Raw genomic sequence first — 21,476 nt, forward strand, 5'->3', positions numbered from 1 at the left:
TGCTCAAGGTTCTTCCCCACTTTCTCTTCTATTAGTTTCAATGTATCTGCTTTGATGTGGAGGTCCCTCTGATCTTCTTTTCTGTTGCTTGATAAACTCACCTGTAAAGCTTTCCTAGCAACTTCTGCTTGGTGCTGCTACTTTGCTGTGGTGTCTCCCAGGGCCTCTTTAACTTTACTCCCTTTGCAGTTTTTCATTTATTGTTCCTTCCATTCTCCTATTGTCCCACTGTTTCTAATGGGACAAAACATTGGTGCTTATACTATGAACAGATCCAGAGTAACCCAAGATACAGAACTCCTGTCTCCTCAGGCTATTTTTTCCTGTAATCCTAATAATTATGTTTTATAACCTGGATGGTTTAAAGGTAAGTAGACTGGTATATTTAAGCAGTTTTCTTAGGTTAATAACATTTTTAATGTTTATTTACTTTTTTATTTTATGTGTATGGGTTTTTCTTGGCCTGCACGTATGTCTGTGTACCATAGGTATGTCTGGTGCGCTAGAGGTTAGAAGAGGGTTTCCAACCCCCTAGACAGAAGAGCTCATTCTATCACCCATAACTGGTTAGCTGTGAGCTATCATGTTGGCGCTGGGGGAAAGTCTGGATCTTCTGCAAAAGCAACAAGACCCATTTCTCTATCACTCCCAAGCTCAGTTTTGTTTTTCTGGTTTTAAAGGAAACAAAAACATTTTCACGAACAACTAAGATATAGCTATTTTTCAATCAGACATTTGGGGTATGAATTCTAGAGATAAAAATAAAGCTCTATGTAGTGTTTCCACTGAAGAACTGCCAGAATGTGGTGAGTTCTGGGCGAGGTTTGGTGACACCATTACACCCTCATTACATGGGAGGTTGTTGCAATTAGCCTGCGCTATATATATATGCTAAGAGGTGTTGGAAAGTGGCCCCCCTACAGTGGCTTACTGACAGCATGTGGGGCCTTCTATCTTTTACCTGTGTGAGCATGTCTTACGGCACAGCTGGACTGCCGTGTCCTCTGTGACCATATCCTTACTGCCAAGATCCTTCAATCCCTGAGATCCCAATGCCTCACAGTACTATGGTACCCTTGGCTCCCCTTTAAGGCCATAGCTGTTTATGATAATGCTTGAATTCTCATAGATCATCATCTTCAAGGCTTCACCTCTCCTACTGGGGCTCAATAGATGCTGTACATATTTGCTTAAAATTAGAAATAAAATAACAAAATAAACTAAAGAGCAAAATTAATCAAGGTTGTTATTGATTTATTTTCTTACAAATTAACCTAGGGGAGATTTTTAGCAATATGAAGTACACTCAACTGATGACCATGACACATAGCCCCATAGGCAGGCAGAGAAAGCAGGAAGGAAGGGAGAAGCTGCCTCCCTAGGAGCCCTGCAGTAATTCCCGTTCTCTGTAGAGATACAGTAATAGCTAGGAAATGGGAAGACTGAAAGTTCCAGCCCAGGATGTCAACTTTCCATCACAGCAGGTACTTTGGTCAAATATTAAAAAAATTAGCCTTTAAATAACATTATTCAATGTTTTGACTTCTCTTCATCCTGGAGCAACATATTAGCCCTGTGAAAACAGACTAAATCTAGTCTGTAGCTAGTTGTAATAGTCTATTTTTGTTTTCTTATATGGCTTGTAAGTCATGGAAGTACTGGCTTTTCAAAAACACAAGATATATATAAAAAAAGGCTTTAACTAGCCAGGCAATGGTGGCACACACCTTTGGTTCCAGCACTTGGGAGGCAGAGGTAGGCAGATTCTTGCCAATTTGTGGCTAGCTTGGTCTACAGAGAGGGGTTCCAGGACAGCCAGAGTTACACAGAGAAACCTTGTCTCAAAGAGAAAACCCAAAAACCCAAACCAAAACAGCAATAACAAAAGGCTTTAACAATTTCAAACTTACAAAGTATCAATGTTTGGTGGCAGGACCCTTGCTTGTCCAAAGGTCTCCAGAGCTCCCCTGTGTTTCCAGCCCACACCCTGCCTCAGCCCTCAAGGCTCACATATCATGCCTCTCTTTTTCTCTTCCAGGGCCTGGACTTTGCTGGTTTCACAGCGCACATGTTCCTCGGAATTTGCCTTGTTCTCCTGGTTTCCTTTCCCCTCCTCAGACTTCTGTACTGGAACAAAAAACTTTATAACAAGGAGCCTAGTGAGATTGTTGGTGGGTATAAACATCTTCTCATGTTGCAGATTCTTCTCTGTAGGATTCTTCTTCAAAACCAAGGGAAGTTCTCATAAGCAGGGGGAGCGTATTCTGCCATAGGATCATCAGGGAGGTATTTATTTGTTCCTGGGATGCTGCATGCTTAGGGGCAATGACTGTCCACAGCTACCTGCAAGCTGTTCTGTCAACTGCTCTCTGGTTGCTTCAGTCTGAGTCTACCAAGAAACTATAAAGGGTGGCTTGCTTTTAATCTGCCAACTTGGCTCTTTTCATATATATATATTTCAAACTGTAAAACAGAGGTTAAATGTAAGTCTCATAAAATAGCTTAATATCTTAGGAAGCAATGGATGGAAAACTGTCTCTAACGGTGTTTCAGACACCATTAGGTGTCTGAGTTCAGTGATGGGTGAAAGTGCTGTTTGCTTCTTTCAGGCTAGGATTTCACCAGCTGATTAATCTCTCCTGTGTGACACACAGGAGCTCACTGGAGCTCCCCCTACACCCTGGGAGGAGGTGCTTTCCTACTGCCCATTCCTTAGCAGATCCTCCATTAGAGGGTGCCAAGGATGGCTGCCTGAGAACCACACCCATACTGCTGTTATTCCAGAGTTCTCTTTCTGAAACATTCCAAGACAGGGCAATTGGCTGAGTTCATTTGTGTTGCTACCACAGTACTCAATCCTGGCAAGCTAAAAGTGAGATGCTTATTTATAATAGCTTACTGTCCAGGAGACAGGACATCTAGGAGCATGGCCTCAACAACTTTGCTGCATTATAACAGGCCACATAGTTTGGAGAGAATAAGCCAGACACAGTTAATTATAGCCAGAAAGCATCTGAGAAGCCCTGACAAACCATATTAAAACCACAGGAGTGATGCTTAGACTTTGGTTGAAAGCAGGGCCAATGAGAATGTTCTAGGGTTGTTGAGTCCTAGAGTTAAGACATTGCAAGTAAATAATAATAATAATAAATCAGTATATTATTGACATAATAATAAATCAATAATAATCAACAATAATAAGTCAATACATGAATTTAAAAAGATATCACTTGATAAAGGACTTCCTTCTTCAGGAAGAGTTGACATTGTCTTTCTTGCTTCCACGATGACTTTCAGAGTTCAGATCTATCACCTGGCTCCACCATCATAGCTCATGCTGTGAAGAGTCTGTGGGTGGATGCCATTGGTGTGTGATGGACAGAAAGGCATTTGCTGAGGGTTGATGGTGGGAGAAACTCAGTACCCTCAGTACCTTACACTTATTTCTCTGCAGAACTGAAGCATGAGATTCACGTCTGGCGTTTGACTGCCCAGCGCATCAGTCCAGCCAGCCGTGAGGAGACAGCTGTGCGTGGCTTGCTGTTGGAGAAAGTGCTTGCTCTGGAGCATCTGCTGGCCCAAAGGTTGCACACTTTTCACAGGTACGACAGGATCCTGCTTAGATTTATACCAGGGGCTCCTTACAAGTTGTGCTTAATGGTGGTGTTGCATGAGGAACATGTTCCATTGCATTCATATATCATAGGATACCCAAGAGAGTAAAAAAGATTTTTTTGGTCACAGTATTCCTTACACTTCTGAATTAGTTAATTTTCCATTGCTGTAATTAAACACTATAGCAACTTACAGAAGGAAGGGTTTATTAGGGCTTACAGTTTGGTCTCGTTACTTGCGATTGCTGGTAATAAACATCATGCCTGACTCAAGGCAAGTTGGAGAGGACAGGGTTATTTCATCTTCCAGCTTACATCACAGAAAGAAGTCAGGGCGGGAACTCAAGGCAGGAACACAAGGGGGAAAACGAAACAGCCCATAGAAAAATGCCTCTGACTGGCTTTCTACTGCTCCCTCAGTTTGTTTTTTTAATTTAACCCAGAACTGTCTCTCTAGGGTGATACTACTTGCAATGTAGCAGGAATTTCCATATTAATCATTAATCAGGACAATGTCCTGTAGTTATTGCTTTACTATTTTTTGAAACGTTGTTTGAAAAGTGAAGAGAATTATTCCTCTTTCTGCCATGATTTCCTTGAGAGCTGCACAGGATACGCAGCTGGTCTCCTTTGGTGCTTGTTTGTGATATTTAAGTGTTCATCATAATGACCTTCTTTACTATGCATCGTTTCCCCCATGGTTAGTGTAGAAGAAAACAAGACAGAAAAAGTGAGTTGACTGTATAGATCAAAAAGAAATTTGATATAAAGGTTGAAACCCACCCGGTAGAAGGAGAACAAATTCCTGCAAGTTATCCTCTGACCTTACACACATGTTGTGGTATGCAATGCACTACTACCAAGCAAATTTACATATTTCCAAAAACTAAAAAATATTACTATACTGAATATGTATAGCTACTTTTCTTGTTATTATTTTGTAAGCAATGCAGAATGACCCTATTTACCCTAGCATTTAATTATAGTTATAGTATTATATATTACAATAAGTGCTATAACTGCAACACAGCAGATACCATGCCATTTTATAAGAAGCTCTTGAGCACCTGTGGGGTTCAGTGTTCCTGAAGGGTGGGCTTAAAACATCACCCCAGCCCAAGTCATTCTCACACATCGGCATGTATTCTTTGTGAAAATTTTTTTTTACATTTGTTCTCACATTTTCTTCAATTTTCAGATCCTTATTTTTGTTCTTTTTCTTTGGGAAATAGCTTTCCTAACTTCCCTAGTCACTTTCATGGGTTTGCTGTCCCTTATACAGCTGTGCCAGGATCCACAGACATATCTAGGTTTCTACAGCTGTCAGCGTCACCTTGGTAATCTCATGGAGCGTCGAGCTTTCTGCAACAGAGAAATGAGAACCCTTTTTTTCTTGCAGGCAAATTTCACAGGAAGACAAAAATTGGGAGACCAATATTCAAGAGCTACAAAGAAAGGTATCTTGTCTTCTTTTCTCAAGGGACTCTGAATCATGGCTTGTAGAAAGGATGATTATTTGTTCCTGTTAGATTTTATTATCATTTCTAGTTACATGTTAATTATAGAACATCCTGAGATGTTGCATCCTGAGAACATGCCAAGGTATCTGGATGCAGATGGACACAGGGCTCTGGTCATACCAGCCCATCTGCATTGTTTGCCATTTCTGTGTTTTGGCCCCTTTTCTTTCTAGTACTTAAGTCTTAGTTAGGGTTTTACTGTGACAACTCTTGTAAGAACAATTGAGGCTGACTTAGAGGTTCAAAAGTTCAGTCCATTATCATTGAGTTGGGAGCGTGGCAACATCCAGGTAGTATGTTGCAGGAGGAGCTGACAGGTCTACATCTTCATCTGAAAGCCATTAGGAGAAGACTGGCTTCCAGGCAGCTAGGTCAAGGGTATTAAAGCCCACATCCACAGTGACATACCTATTCCAACAAGGCCACAACTACTCCAAAAATGCCACATCTACTCCAACAAAGTGAGTGGCACTTTGGAGTGCCCTAGGCCAAGCATATACAAACCATCACACTAAGATTCAGTTAATGACTGAAAATCATTGCTCTTTTTATTCCTGTAGCTTTAGATGAGATATAATTTATTTATATGTTAATGAGAAAAACCATTTTCTAAAATAGCAGAATTATTTTTTCAGGAAATAAAAGCATACATATACATCTGAAAGATGCATTCCAAGTGCCCTGAAAAGGCATGGTGGCAATCACTTGAGCCAGCTTCTGCTCATTAGCTCTCCTGACCCAGAGAGTATCTACAGGGCATGAATTCTTGATGTGTAATGTAGGAAATGGTGTTTTAGGGACAGATGTGAGCTGGGTGTAACCTGACATTATGAGTTTGGTTTCTGGGCAGAGCTTTGCTTCTATTTTCTGCTTATTTTCTTGTTGTAATGAACTGCCCGTGAGGCACAGTACCTCCAAGGGACTCATAGGAAACAGAATCATCATTGCCTCTTGACTCTGGGGTTCCTTCCCCATCCCCTCTCCCCTTTGCCTCTGAGAGGATGCCCCCTACAGGTATCCCTTCACCCTGGTCCATCAAGTCTCTGCAGGATTAGGTGCATCCTTTCCCACTGAGGCCAGGCAAGGCACTCCTCTGCTACTTATGTGCCAGGGACCTTGGACCAGCCTGTGTATTCTCTTTGGTTGATGGCTCAGTCTCTGGGAGCTCCTAGAGGTCCAGGTTAGTTGATGCTGTTGGTCTTCCTGTGGGGTTGCCATCCCCTTCAGGTTCTACAATCCTTCCCCTAACTCTTCCATAGGGGTCCCCCACCTCTGTTCAGTGTTTGGCAGCTGTTAAAAGCTAGGCTCACAACCAAAAATGTTCTTTTTTTTTTTTTTTTTTTTTTTTTTTTTTTTTTTTTTTTTTAATGAAAGCACTTATAGTGATTCAAGTCATATGGTACTGTGGACACACTTCAAGAATCAGGAGATTGTACGGAGAAAATGAGTTGTGTTTTTATCTCTCAAAGCACAGAATATCAGACAGGAGTCTGCTTGTCAAGTGCCTGACGGTGCTGGGATTTGTCATCTCCATGTTCTTTCTTAACTCCTTTGTCCCCGGCATTCATCTTGATCTTGGTGAGTCCAATATTTTGTTAACTTTTGTTGCTAGGTTCTGCATTTGATGTTATAGTAGGGATGAGGTCTCTAAGCCTATTCCCAGATGCTAATTGCACCAAAGGCTGCTGTGTGGAGATGGACGTAGGCAGCCTTCAGCAGAAGGAAGAAAGGAAAGCTTTCTGTGTGACTTCTTTGTTGAGAGGAAGGGAGAATGTCACTAAGCTGTCCACCTATAGCCCCTTCAGGGTTCAAATGTGAGAAGGAAGGTACAATTGATACTGTCATTCCTGTCATGCTTGCTAACCATGTTTTAAAATGGTTCTTAGAAGAGGCTGAAAGTCACATCAGCAAAACTAGCTTTGCCTTCAGCACAAGGTGATATCATAAGCAAAGGAGCAAGAGTGAAGGGCCTGGGAAACTGGCAGAGCTCCACTGTTAAGTGATCTGTCTGGCTACAAATACTCTCCCCATGCAGTAAGCTCCTCCTCCTACTTTAGCCCTTTGGTCCCCCCTCACTGTCAGCACATTCTCTTTAGTGGTTAGCCTCTGCCCTTCTCAGTTCTGTGTCAAGGTCCCACCGGTGTTCAGGAGAGAAGCGGCTCTTTCAGGTCGAAACTCCTAGTGCCCCTCCTTTCCACAAATGTCTCACACTTGCCCATAGACTTCATGTTATTTCACGGTGATCTTTTGTCAGTATCAGAAACAAAACAAAACAAAATATACTTGTAAAAATCACCTCATATGAAAATATAGACCAAGGAGAAATAGAAGTCTGATGGCAGTGTCCAGTTTACGAGTAACCCAGGCTTGACTCTGTGCAGGCAGCTGTTCTTTTTCTACAACAGAGCTGATCCTCTTGCAAATCCCTCCTGAATCCCAAGGAAAGCGAAAGGCAGTGTTAACAATGACACTGATCTCAACTGTTTTAGTGGAGATACAGCTAGAAATCATTAAAGTGAGATTATTTTAATTATATCCAGGCAGGCTATAATTTTAAGATTACAGACTTTTAATCACTGAGAATGTCAAGTCACCATTGGTAATGAAACAAATACAGTGAAACTGGTGTACACAAGCAAAGGCCTTCCACCAGAGAGTTCTTTTGGGTGCTCTCAGATAGTTTGACTTGTGCTTGAAAAGAGTACATAAGTACTTGAAAAACTAACAACACATGGGGCTTATATCCAACTTTTGCTAATATTCTCCACTTGGCATTGTGTACAGAACAAAAGTTTTACAACTTAAGGACACACCTTTATATATACCTTTAAAAAGCCTTGATTATTGTTGGGAAAGCCCAGGAACTGTTTTTCTCATGAGACTGTATTTGAATTACGGCATTTCCCCCTTTGTACAGAGATGCCTGTGCCTCTATGCCCATGTTGTTCCTGTGACTGATGCCTGTGCCTCTATGCCCATGTTGTTCCCGTGACTGATGCCTGTGCCTCCATGCCTATGTTGTTCCTGTGACTGAGAGGACTATTTCCTTTCTACTTTTAATGTTAGTGTTGGCTTTTTCCCTCTTCAGTTTGTGGACAGATATCTTATCAGAAATCCTAGAATACACATTGCCCTTATTTGCTTCTTTATCTTGAAAGGTTAGGTCGAATAGGAAAACATGTCTCATTAGCATTTTAAAACAGAATATTTAAGTGGGAATATCTTCATTGTATATAGTACCAGGTTTCAGAAAAATAATTTCTCGAAAATACGTAATATACCTTGAGTGTATTATACTATTTATACTTGGAGAAAACTATTCTACTACTGTCTCCTTTCCTCCTCCTGACCCATTATGCCCCTGTCCCCTACAGTGTCTCTTCTACCTTCATGTCATATATGTGTGTGTATTTCTATATAGTGACTTTATATAGAATCTACAGACCAAGAATTACAGAAATACATATTTGTCTATCTGAAATTGGTTTATTCTTTTAATGTAGTGATATTCAGTTGTGTCCATTTTTCTGAAAATGCCACACTTGTGTGTGTGTGTGTGTGTGTGTGTTCCACATTTTCTCTTCCCATTTCCCTGTTGTTGGATACCTAGCTGTTTCCATGACTTACCTGTAGTGAGCAGAGCCATAACAGACATTGATACAGAATGTCTCTATGATGCATGGACTTGAACTTCCTGGAGCAAATACCCAGGAGTGGCATAGTTGGCTTGTGTGCTTGACCTATTTTCAGTTTTTTTGAGAAACTGCCACACTGATCTCCATAATGGCTACACCAACTGACTGTGTATCACAGTTTTATTCACATCCTCATCAGTCTTTGTTGTCATGAATTCTTAATGACCCCCATAATGATGGGGTTGATGAAATCACACTGTAGTCTTCATTTGCATTTTTTCTGAGGCTGAGTGAGATTAAACGTTTTTCATGGGTTGACTATTTGTGTTCATCTGTTGTCAATTCATTACATTAGTCTATTGACAGACTGACTGATTCCTATCAAGTTTTGAAGCATTGTATATTCTCCATGTTAGCGGTCTGTTAGGTATATAGGGAGCAAAGGTGTTTTCCTATTCTATAATGTAGAACCAGAAATGCTGAGACTGTTACAAGGAAAACAGAAAGAACATTTCAGGATAAGTGCCTGTATTTTTCCAAGGTTTATTTTTGTTACTTTCATTATGTTCATATGAGTTCAGGTGTCCACAGAGGCAGGAGGTGTCAGAGCTGGAGTTACAAGGGTCTGTTTGCCTTCTGATGCAGGTGTTGGGAATCAAATTAAAGTCCTCTACATGAGCGGTATATACTCTTAACCATGGCCCTATCTTTCTAACCTCTAGCATGTGTTTTTATTTTTATTTTTTTATTTTCAATTTTTAATTTTTTTCTCACACGTTACATCTTAACCACAGTTTCCCCTCCCTCTACTCTTCTGAATTCCTCCCTCCTCAACCTAACCTTTCTCCCAGATTCACCCCTATTCTGTTTCCCTTCAGTAAAAGAGTAGGCCCCCCAGGGATATCAACCTAACATGGCATAAGTTACAAGAAGACTAGGCACAAACCCTTGTATCAAGGCTGGATCAGACAACCCAGAAGGAGGAAAAGGGCCCTCAATGCAAGCAAAAGAATCTAAGAAATATTCTACTCCCACTGTTAGGAGTCTCATAAGAACACCAGCTATACAACCATAATGTATATGCAGAGAACCTAGATCAGGCCCATGCATGCTCCATGACTGTTTCTTAAGTGTCTGTGAGTCCTTGTGAGCCCTATTTAGTTGATTCTGTGGGCCGTGTTTTTGTGGAGTCCTCAAATCCTCTGGCTCCTACAATCCTTCTTTCCTCTTTTCTGCTGGGTTCCCGGTGCTCCGCTTAATGTTTAGCTGTGGGCCTCTGCATCTACATCCATCAGTTGCTGGATGAAGTCTATCTGATGACAATTGGACTAGGTTCCAGTCTATGAGTATAGCAGAATATCATTACGAATCATTTCATTGACTTTTTTTGGCCATGTTTGTTTCTATTCCAAGTTTCTGGGGGTATCCAGCCTCTAGTTCTTGGCCCTCCAGCTAGTGTCCTTGTGGTAGGATGGGGTGTGCTTTTGGTATGTGTCCAAGAGTGGTATAGCTGGGTCTTGAGGTAGATTGACTCTGAATTTTCCATGGAACCTCCATATTGATTTCCCTAGTGGCTATACAAGTTTCTACTTCCACCAGCAAATGGAGGAGTATTCACCTTGCTCTGTATCCTCACCATCATAGCCTATCACTTGTGTTTTGATCTTAGCCATTCTGAGAGGTGTAAGATGGGAATCTCAAAGTAGTTTTGATTTTTAGTTGTCTGATGATTAAGAATGTTGAGCATACCTTTGTTTCTCAGCCATTTGAGATTCCTTTGTTGAGAATTCTCTGTTTAGATCTGTACCTCATTTTTGAATTGGATTATTTGGCTTGCTTATTTCTAGTTTCTTGGGTTCTTCACATATTTTGGGTTCTTTACATCCCTCTGTTGGATGTAGAGTTGGTGAAAATCTTAAATGCACATAGACCCATATTAATCATCCCATAAAAACTCAAGTTCATGTGGATCAAAGACCTCAACATAAAACCAGACAGATCGAGAACGTGGGAACCTGCTTTGACTGCATTGGCACAAGAGACAACTTCCTGAACAGAACATCAATAATACTAAGATTAACAATTAATAAATGGAACCTCATGAAACTGAAAAGCTTTTGTAAGACAAAGGACACCACCAATAAGACAAAATGGGAAAAGATTTTCACCAATTTTACTCATGTGGTTTTAACAGAATATAGTTTCCTTAGAGAGACAGTAACTGGCCTGATGTCAAAAGGAGAAAACTAGATACATGATCTTTCCAAGGCTTTAGTCAGAAGAGAATAAGATTATCATTTGATAATTTCTGCTTTGAGTGTGGCCTGCTCATAAGCCGAACATATACATATGTGATGTAATATAGCACAAGGTGACAGCCTATAAAATGCACATCATGGAATACGTGGTATCATAAATATAACATGATGCCACATGACACTATGCATTGTGTAAATCAACAGCAACCAAATAATGTAAGATTGTATTAAGTAGCACAAGATCTCAGGTTAACAGAATTTGTTTATATAGGACACAATGGCTGTCTTGTAAAATGTGACATCATATGTTACAGGATAAAGTCATCTAACTCTATGTGCTTTAGTTAGGATGTTTATTGCTGTGACAAAATGTCATAATCAAAAGAAACTTGAGAGAAGAAAGGGTTTATTTATTTCATTTTACAGCTTGTAGCCCGTCATTCAGCAAAGTCAAGAATGGAACTGAAAAATGCAGGAACTTGGAGGCAGGAACTGATGTAGAGGTTAGGGAAGAATGCTGGTTTGTGCCTCATGGCTTGGTCAGCCTGCATTTTTATACCATTTGTGACTATCTACTCAAAGGTGGCACCACCCAGTGTGGGATGGGCCCACTCACATCAATTATCACTTAAGAAAATGCTCCATAAGCATTTTCTCAATTGTTTCTTCTCCCAAAAATGATTCTGGCCTTTCTCAAGTTGACATCAAAAGTAGTCAGCACACAAATCAAAACAACCCTGAGATCCCACCTCACCCCAGTCAGAATGGCTAGGATAAAAAACTCAGGTGACAGCAGATGCTGGCGAGGATATAGAGAAAGAGGAACACTTTTCCATTGCTGGTGGGATTGCAAGCTGATTCAACCACTCTGGAAATCAGTTTGGCAGTTCCTCAGAAAATTGAACATAATGCTGCCTGAGGACCCAACAATACCACTCCTGGGCCTATATCCAGAAGATGCTCCAACCTGTAATAAGGACACATGCTCCACTATAAGACTCCACATAGCAGCCTTATTTATAATAGCCAGAAGCTGAAAAGAACCCAGATGTCCCTCAACAGAGGAGCGTATACAGAAAATATGGTACATTTACACAATGGAGTACTACTCAGGTATTAAAAACAATGAATTTATGAAATTCTTAGGCAAATGGATGGAACTAGAAAATATCACCCTGAATGAGGTAACCCAATCACCAAAGAACACACATGGTATGCACTCACTAAGTGGATATTAGCCCAGAAGCTGGGAATACCCAAGGTACAATACACAGACCACATGAAGCTCAAGAAGAAGGAAGACCAAAGTATGGATACTTTGGTCCTTCTTAGAAGTGGGAACAAAATACCCATGGGAGGAGTTACAGAGACAAAGTGTAGAGCAGAGACTAAAGGAAAGGCCATCCAGAGACTGCTTCACATGAGGATCCATCCCCTATACAGTCATCAAACCCAGACACTATAGTGGATGCCAACAAGTGCTTGCTGACAGGAGCCTGATATAGCTGTCTCCTGATTTACCAGTGCCTGACAAATACAGAGGTAAATGCTCTTAATCAACCATTGGACTGATCACAGGGTTCCCAATGGAGGAGCTAGAGAAAGGACACAAGGAGCAGAAAGGGTTTGCAGCCCCATAGAAAGGACAATAATATGAACCAACCAGTATCTCCAGAGCTCCCAGGGAGGGACTGGACCACCAACCAAAGAGTCCACATGGAGGGACCCATAGCTCCAGCTTTATATGTAGCAGAAAGTAGTCATCAATGGAAGGAGAGGCCCTTGATCCTATGAAAGTTCTATGCCCCAGTGTAGGAGAATGCCAGGGCCAGGAAATGGTAGTGGGGGGGGGTTGGTGAGCAGGTGGAGGGGAGAAGGTATAGGGGGTTTTCAGAGGGAAAATGAGGAAAGGGAATAACATTTGAAATGTAAATAACAAAAATATAAAATATAAATAAAAAATAAAAAATGAAATATATTCAAAAGCCCTTATATGATACCACCTTACATAGTAAGAGAGTATTTAAAATATATTATATATCTGTGTACATTGTCTAACAATCAGTTTACTTAAAAAAAGATTATCAGTGTTTCTAGGAGAAAAATTATTTTATCAGTAAGTATATTTTAAAAATTTCAAAATAGCAAAAACTCTTTGAAGTTAAACATTAAGCAAATGCTGATTTCAAGCACAGTAAGAAAAATTTTCGATAGTATTGTTTGTAAAGCATGATTTTTAATATTTTCAGCTGTTAATATTCAACAAACAGAATAATTAAGATATAAAAAAGTAGTCAACACACTATGCATTGTGCAAACCAAACATCAAATAATATAGAATAGCATTATGTAACATCATAATAATGTGTAATATAATGTCATATAATGCAAAGTGATGTCATAGTACATGACACCTGTCATGTAACAAGATATGAAAACATCAAATATAGAGCATCCATTATGTACTAGGTCAATGTAATGTGACATAACGTGACACATATTCTTATGTAATGTGAAGTAGTGTTTTGAACTTTGTATCATGTAATGAAATGAGACATCATCTGACACATCCCTTCTTTGAAGAACCAGAACTTAAGCCCAGCATTGACTCAGTATTCTTATTTTTTAAATTATCACAGGACAAAATTGACTTTTTCTCAAAAAATTGTATTTATTTCAATACCTGTGGAGATTTATGCAACTGCCAATAAAAGTCAGAGTATAATCCCAGAAGCATCTATGCTCGCCTTTGTGGCTCTTTCCCCTTCCCATCAGCAAAGGATCAGTTTCCATTTTGAGAATATCATGTATGTGGAATCAGATGATACATAACCTTCTGAGATGAGCTTCTCCTGCACTGACACTACATGGCTGGATCCTTCCATGTTTCAGATTATATCAAAAGTTTGCTCCTTTGTTGCTAAGAGAAATTCCACATCATGGAAGAAACCAGGTTTTCGTGTCATCATTAGGGGTCAGCCCAACTGTGAAGAGAGCTGGTCCAAATGGCAACAAACTTAAGGATTTGTGTGAATTTCAACTTTCACTCTTGGCTAATTATCTAGAGGTTAGGCTGTTGGTCATATATGTATATACCACTCACTGCAAAAGAAATTGCCTGAATTTCCCAAAGAGGATATTCGTTTTGCACTCCCACAGTATGAGTGCCCCATAGTCTCAGCCCACCAGGCAACATGGACTCCCTTCCTTGAGGCTAGCCTGATACATAAGAGGTGTCTCCTGGTATCTTTCAGCATCTGTATTGAAACAGTTTATTTGTTTGTCTTTGAGGGAGTATTTTTAGCTAGCACCAAAGCAATCCACTTGATTTGTCTTTGGCAGCAGAGAGGAGTGTGGGAATCCTTATAGGCTGCCAGCAGAGGTCAGATGAGGACAGGCTTTGAGGGGTGCATCTGATAAAAGCTACTCCGCATAGGCAAAACCTGCTTGTCCCTCAGTCACCATACATCCGCACCCCACTCCTGCCCTGCAACTTCTCAATCACTTTATAGAATCTGCTTTAGCCATACACAGAGAAAAATCCATTTTGAGCTTCAGATTTTCACATGAAGCACCTGATGGGAGCAGGCAGTGTTACTTCCTAAACACTGGAAATGCTAGCCAAGAGGACAGGGTCACAGTCCCTCTAGTGTCTGGTTAGTCTAGTTATGTCCTGAGTATCCTTAGGAGACTGATTTCACTACTTCCTAGGGTTACAAAAATGTTTGGCTGCTTAAGAGCCTTAATTAATATGGTTATGTGTTTGCGCATAGCCTAAGTATATTCTTCTCTGGGCTTTAACTCGGCTCTAGATGACTTCCGTGCCTCCTTCCGTTTCTTTCACTTCCTCTTCCTCCTCCTCATGCTGCTGCTATAGTACTCAGGACTAAACCTAAAACCTCACAGATGCAGGCACGTTTTCTACCACTGAACAGTTCCCACAGCTACTCCACTTAAAATTTGTATTTTGAGACACGTTCTCACCGAGTTACCCAGGTGAGCCTTAAACTCAATACAGTCCACGTTAGCTTTGAACATTTCATTCTCCTGACTCAGACTCCCAAGGATTGCTTTGCTGATAGTATTCCTCTTGAAGCACAACAGTTTTCAGTTTGGGGGAAGCCCACTTTACCTCTTTTGAACACTGTGATTTTGGAGTTATGTGTAGCTGACTATTGCCTATGCAAAGGTCATGAGGATATATGGCTCTCTGGTTTAGCTTTAGACTCTTAGCAGTTCAGCCAGTCATCATAAGAAGTATGGTGATTATAAACACAGTCTCTATGTGATAGAACCTTATTCATATTTATTTGTTCTTGGATCAGGCTCAGTGGTCTCTATGTTTTAGGAATTTGGTCATTTCATGTGAGTTAACAGGTTTTAATTGTTATCTGAGTAGGTTAATCTGGATTTCATATGGGTTAACATCACTGAACTTTTTAGTGTTCTGAATAGGCCATTTATGGCCATTTATGCATCAGTTACTCTTCTCATGACTGTGACAGAATATCTGACAGGAGTAATTGAATGGATGAATGATTTATTTTGAGTCTCACGAGAAAGTTACAGTCCCATGTCTGGGAGAGACAAGGCACATACTAGCATTGTCCATGATGGTGAGGAACTTTATTGTATGTATGTTTTTTCTTTTTTCTTTATTCTTCTCTCATATATTACACCACAGCTGAAGTTTCCCTTATTTTTTCTTCTCCCATTCTCTGCCTACCACAGCTCCTCTTTTCCAGATTTTCTCCTTGGTTTCCCTTTAGAAACTAGCAGGCCTCCCAGAGACAACAACCAAATATGGCAGAACAAGTGACAATAAGACTAGGCATAAATACTCATACGAAGGCTGGACGAGGCAACCCAGTAGGAGGAAAAGAGTCCCCAAAGCAGACAGAGTCAAAGACAGCCTCTGCTTTAGGAGTTAGGAATCCTACAAGATGACCAAGCTACACAACCATAACATGTATGCAGAGGTCCTAGGTCAGACTTGATTCGTGGGTTCCCTGATTATTGCCTCCGTCTTTGTGAATCTACAATCCTTTCTCTCCCTCTTCCAAAGGATTCCTTGAGCTTTGCCTAATGTTTGGCTGTGGGTCTCTGCATCTGCTCTGATCAGTTGCTGGATGGAGCCTTTCTGATGATGATCATGCTAGGATCCAGTCTAGGAGTATAGCAGAATGTCTTTCTGAATCATTCCATTGACTTTATTTTGCCAGTCATGTTTGGTTCTATCCTAGATCTGTGGGCTATTCAGATTTGGTTCCTAGCCTTTTGGGCAGTGTCATGCATGGGCTCCCTCTCATGGTGTGGGTCTCACATTGGATCAGTCATCGGTTGGCCATTCCCAAGTTCTGTGCCACCTTACCCCAGCACATCTTCTGGGCAGAACAAATTGTAGGTTGAAGGTTTTGTGGCTGAGATGGTGTCCTAATATTTTTTCTCTTCTTTTGGTGGAGGGGAATTTTTATAGCATGGCTTCTTCATATCTAAGCAGACAAGGAGAGAGAGAGCTTGGCTTAAAGGTAGAGTATCCCTGAAAGACTGATGCTAGATAGACTTCACACTCAAATGACTTTACAACCTCCCCAAACAGCACTACCATCTGGTGACCAATTTTTTAACATGCGAGCCTATGGGGGATATTTTGCATTCAAGCCATAATAATTTAGCTAAATATTTATCAACTTTTTTGATTTTTTCAAAGAGCCAACTTTTGTTTTATTGATTATCCCCATTGTTTTGTGTGTGTTCCATTTCCTTTATTTCCAATATAACCTTTACCATGTTCTTTCTTATGCTTACTTTGGGCTTGAAATGCCTTGTTTTTAGTATTTTAACAGCAAAGTTTAAGTGATTGCACAGAGACCTTCCAGAGCAGGCTGCCTTAGGTCATTACTGCCTTATCTGCTCTCAACAATGCTTCTCTACTGTGATTCCATTTCTATTATTTCAAGGAATTTAACATTTTATTTTTGAGTTTTAAAACATTCAATTAAAAGATTTTAAGAACTTATAGTGTGCATGATGTTTCATTTACACACATTTCTGTAGTTTCCAAATTTTCTTTCATCATTTTTTTCAAATTTTTTTTTTTATGCTTCTCCCTCTGCTTTTACTTTTAGAATTCTTATGATCCATACATTGGCTGCTTCATGGTGTCCCACAAGCCTCTGATGTTAATAATTTCTACTTATTAACCTTTTTCCTAAGGTTAGAACTTGTTTTTATCACTGCCCAGCTTATACTTTGTATTATTAAAAGCTTTAAAAAACCAACTTACATTTTCAAAAATCTTACTATAATTTAATTTCTTTTAGAGATGAATAGATTTTTGGAGGTCTTATTTTATATTCACATTGACATCCTTCTCTAGCTGAATCTTGATACATTTGTCATCATTGAAATTTGTTTTGTGTCAATAAAAATTTTATTTATTTATTTGTTTATTTCTTATAAAATGTTTTGACCATATTTTCCTTTCCACCTCTTCCAAGCCCCTGCCTGCCTACCTACTATTCAACTTCATGTTCTTCATCTCTCTTTCAAACACCAAAAATGGATTTTCTCTTTCCTAACAAGCATCAACTACAAGTAGCTTCTTGGTTGGGGGTGAGACTTTTTGCTGACTTCTCAGTAAAAGCTATTTTTTGAGGGAAGGTGTTTCTGTCTGTTTCTCACGGGCAATTTGTGTATCTCTCCTTGGAGACTATTGAGATCTTTGAGCACCTGGAGAGGTTTGGTTGGCATTGTAACTTTAATGATCATCTGAATGAGCTGCACTTGTTGGCCATCACCTAGACACTGTGAGATAGGAAACTAGGAAGGCTATCCCCTCTTCTCTGGCTTATTCAGACCTTTGACAGGAACCCAAAGGTGTACTCTGCAAGGCTGGCCATGTTTCCACTGCAACTACCCAAGTACTACCACCTACTCTTTTATTGGCTCTACTATGGTTTGAATGCAGCACCCAGTTTCTTATATTGAGATGAATAATTTGGAGCCAAGAATCTGATTGCCCATCCACCTTTCATTTTTCATGTTCAATATTGTGTATCACACAGGTTTGCACAAACACTAAGACAGTTGACTTTTTGGAAGTGATTTTTGATAGACAGCATGCAGCTTTCCTGCAACAGGTTTTCTGAAAAGTCCATTTAAACAGAAATATCTATGAGTTATGAGGAAAATAATTGCCATGTTTCAAGGCAATTATTAAAACTCTCAAACCAAGTAGTTACTATTTATTAATACTATTTTTTCCTGGACAATTAACCTTGAGAATTTCAATTGTATCAAACATACTAATATTTTGTTTTTTATGTAAATTATATTTTCCTTTAGCATTTGTAAGATGGACAATTCTCACATTTGTTTTTAGAATACCAAATAAAATCAGTTCATATCTAGAGGCTTATTAGAAATATCGGGATTAAGGATTTTTCCTAAGACTCTAAATATCTCTATTTTGAGTCATCAAATTAGAAATAAGGTCTGTTGACTATTTCATTTGTTGGGGCTATGTTTCAAGTTTTCAGCATTTATAACTTTAGCAATGAGTTTGAAAAATCTTATTAGATATGATTATTTTATAACCTTTTAAAATATTCCTTTGTGCAAACTATGTTTTGTTGTTAGTGAAGGGCACAGTTCATTGGACCAAAACTCAACAATGTGACTAACTAGATTTTCTTTGCTTATTTGCACAATATTACTTAAATGATGTACATTGCAGTTTTTCCTTAGGTCACATGCTTTGGAATAGAAAAAGAAATGTTGGATAAAACATTGGTCCTACTATCTCAAAAGATCTAACACAAAGAGTTTTTCTTATTTGTTCAGTGTTTAGTGTTAATCAATAAGGGTCCTTTTGAACAGGGAACCAACATTTTTTGATGCCATCATACTAACACACAGTTTCTGAGTCACATTGGCAAGACAGAAATGGTGGATAGAGCTGAAAGCTACTTTAAGTTCTGGATAGGAATGTGGATTTTGTTTGTTCATAGCTCAGTGAATAGGTCAATCTTGTAGCTTCATCTAAGTCCACAGTACTGAGAAAGCTTCCAGTAGTGAGGAGAACAAGAGTGAGGAGCTGTGAGTGTATACTGATGAGCCAGTACACAAAGAGTGTTCTGAAATATTTCCAACAGCCTTATGTGACATGGCTTGTGAGCTACTGTACCATAATCTTCAGGCATCGGAAATGGCTAGAACCTGCCCCGATATTGGTCAGCATGAAAAGAGCCAATGAAGCATGTGTCTTTGAGAGCTAAGGGGAATAAGGGGACGGGCCTCATGACTCTGTGACCTCTAAAGGCAGCTAGATAAGTTTCTCAGGTCCAGGACAATTTGTTATCCCTTTTCAAGGCTCTGGTCACATAGAGGAAGGTCACTGTAGCTGTCGTTCTGTGAATATTTATTTATATTTGTTTGTAATAGCCAAGCACTAGAAACCATTGAGATGTCCTTAATGGGAAAATGGAATGTATATCATGGCATAGCCAAATACGCTACTGACTGGTGAAGAACATTGAAATTTAATTCACAATGTGAAAGGGAAGAACCTTAAAGTAATTGGGCTAAATGCTGCTTTTCTGTCGAGGTAATCTGTCCACTGTCCTGTAAAAATATGCACCATTAGATCAGTTGGGAATGTGACAACAAGAGTGTATTTCAAAGGCAGAACATTGTATAACATGTGTGAGATTTGAGTTTTGAAGTATTGGGAGGAGAGAGGGAGGAAGAGAGAAGAGGAGAATACAAGTCCTCATTCGTAGAGAATACAGAGAATATAAATTGATCTATTGCGGCAAGAGAAGGATGCTTTGTTGGGAGTGTGCTAGTGCTCAGTGACAACAGGATCTGGAGGGGGATAGAGCATGAATGAGCATAAGCTCTGGGAATGATGAATATGCCCATTATCTTGATTGCAGTGTTGGTTCATGAATGTATACATAAGCCAAAATAGAAATTATACTTTTAAATATACACAGTTTGCAGTACAGCATTGTTTTCAACAAAAATGTAAACCATTCAGAAGATAAATGACCCGCTGGTGTGCTGGCAATGGTGTTTTACAGGCTGTATTTTGCCTGTTTTACAGGATGGATTGCTATTCTGGGTGCCATCTGGTTGCTAATTTTAGCTGATATTCACGACTTTGAGATCATTCTACACAGAGTAGAGTGGGCGACTCTTCTCTTCTTTGCAGCACTCTTTGTGCTGATGGAGGTAAGGCTTTGGAACTATTACTTCAATTTAGATTTTTACATTTTATTTGCAGAGTGAAGTCTAAGGCTGCACATCTTTCTACATATTCACTAAATGGGAAGTGATAGTGATTAATGTTAAGGTGACCTGTGTTTTTATTTCTGACATTTAAATGTTTCTTATAAAAATGTTTGTTTACTCTTCTGTCTTTTTCTTGAATTGTTTCTGTGACATATAAATTTGTTTTAATTTGCTAATAAAATAAAATTGGCTCAAAATAAGTCGGGAGGAAATGGCTTACTAGAGCAAGTTCATACGGTACAAGGATATGACTTAGGCTGCACAATACTGAATGACTACTGCTCTATAGGCAGAGAAAGACTATGTCAGAGAACATGTGATTCTATGTATTGCTTTGATTGAGACTGTTTCTAAAAATTATTCACAATATGTATTTTAATCTTGAGATATTGTTTATAAAGTTGTTCTTTCCTCAAACAGAGAGGAAGAAAAATAACTAACAAAAATATGATTCACCAAAGAGTTCTTGACCAGTCACAGGTTCATGGTGTCCCTGATGTTTAACCTGTATAATATGCTTCTACTTTTAAAGGCAGAACATTTTCCAGATTTCTGAGTAATGGCCTTGTTGACTCTTGCAAGTATGTTTTTTATTTTTTAAAAATCAATTTTAAAGTTAGCATGCAACGTAATGGGTTTTATTATGGCAATTTCTTACTTTTTTCTCATTCATCTCCCTTCTGTCACACGCTTCCATGCTCTGCTCCACTCTCACTAGTCTCCTTCCATCTCTCAAGTAGTTCTCTCTTTGGTTTTCATGCCCCATGGATTCTCTTAGCCATTCCCTTCCCACCCTTCCTGACTTCCTGAAGATCTATTCCTACTTTCACTCATGGTTCCTTATCTGCAGTCATGACTCCACACATGCATGCATACACACACACACACACGCACTTATGTGTGCACTCTTGCACACATACCACACACAATTAAATCTATATTCTACATAGAAGCCAAAATACATGACACTTGTCTTTCTGAGTCTGGCATATAGTGGTTTCATAATGGTCTTCCAGGTCCATCCATTTTCCTGCAAATATGATATTGTTTTACAGCTAAAAATGTTAATATTGTATCTGTGATTATATAGCCATTGTGTAAGTCTATGTGTGTATCTGTGTCTGATCACATGCTCATCTGTTTAAGGACATC

At 39.5% G+C, this 21,476-nt stretch overlaps 1 protein-coding gene across 1 annotated transcript in view; it reads left to right on the plus strand.

Annotated features, from left to right (window-relative positions):
* Oca2 (OCA2 melanosomal transmembrane protein) overlaps window positions 1-21,476 on the plus strand; it is a 272,921-nt gene that overhangs the window by 89,618 nt on the left and 161,827 nt on the right. The window contains exons 15-19 of the mRNA XM_031386823.1: window positions 2,039-2,171; window positions 3,455-3,602; window positions 5,014-5,071; window positions 6,604-6,712; window positions 20,137-20,264. Coding sequence (XP_031242683.1) covers window positions 2,039-2,171; window positions 3,455-3,602; window positions 5,014-5,071; window positions 6,604-6,712; window positions 20,137-20,264 — 576 coding nt within the window. The remainder of the gene's footprint in view (window positions 1-2,038; window positions 2,172-3,454; window positions 3,603-5,013; window positions 5,072-6,603; window positions 6,713-20,136; window positions 20,265-21,476) is intronic.

Source organism: Mastomys coucha, unplaced genomic scaffold, assembly GCF_008632895.1.
Source record: "Mastomys coucha isolate ucsf_1 unplaced genomic scaffold, UCSF_Mcou_1 pScaffold21, whole genome shotgun sequence".
NCBI classification, from domain to species: domain Eukaryota; kingdom Metazoa; phylum Chordata; class Mammalia; order Rodentia; family Muridae; genus Mastomys; species Mastomys coucha.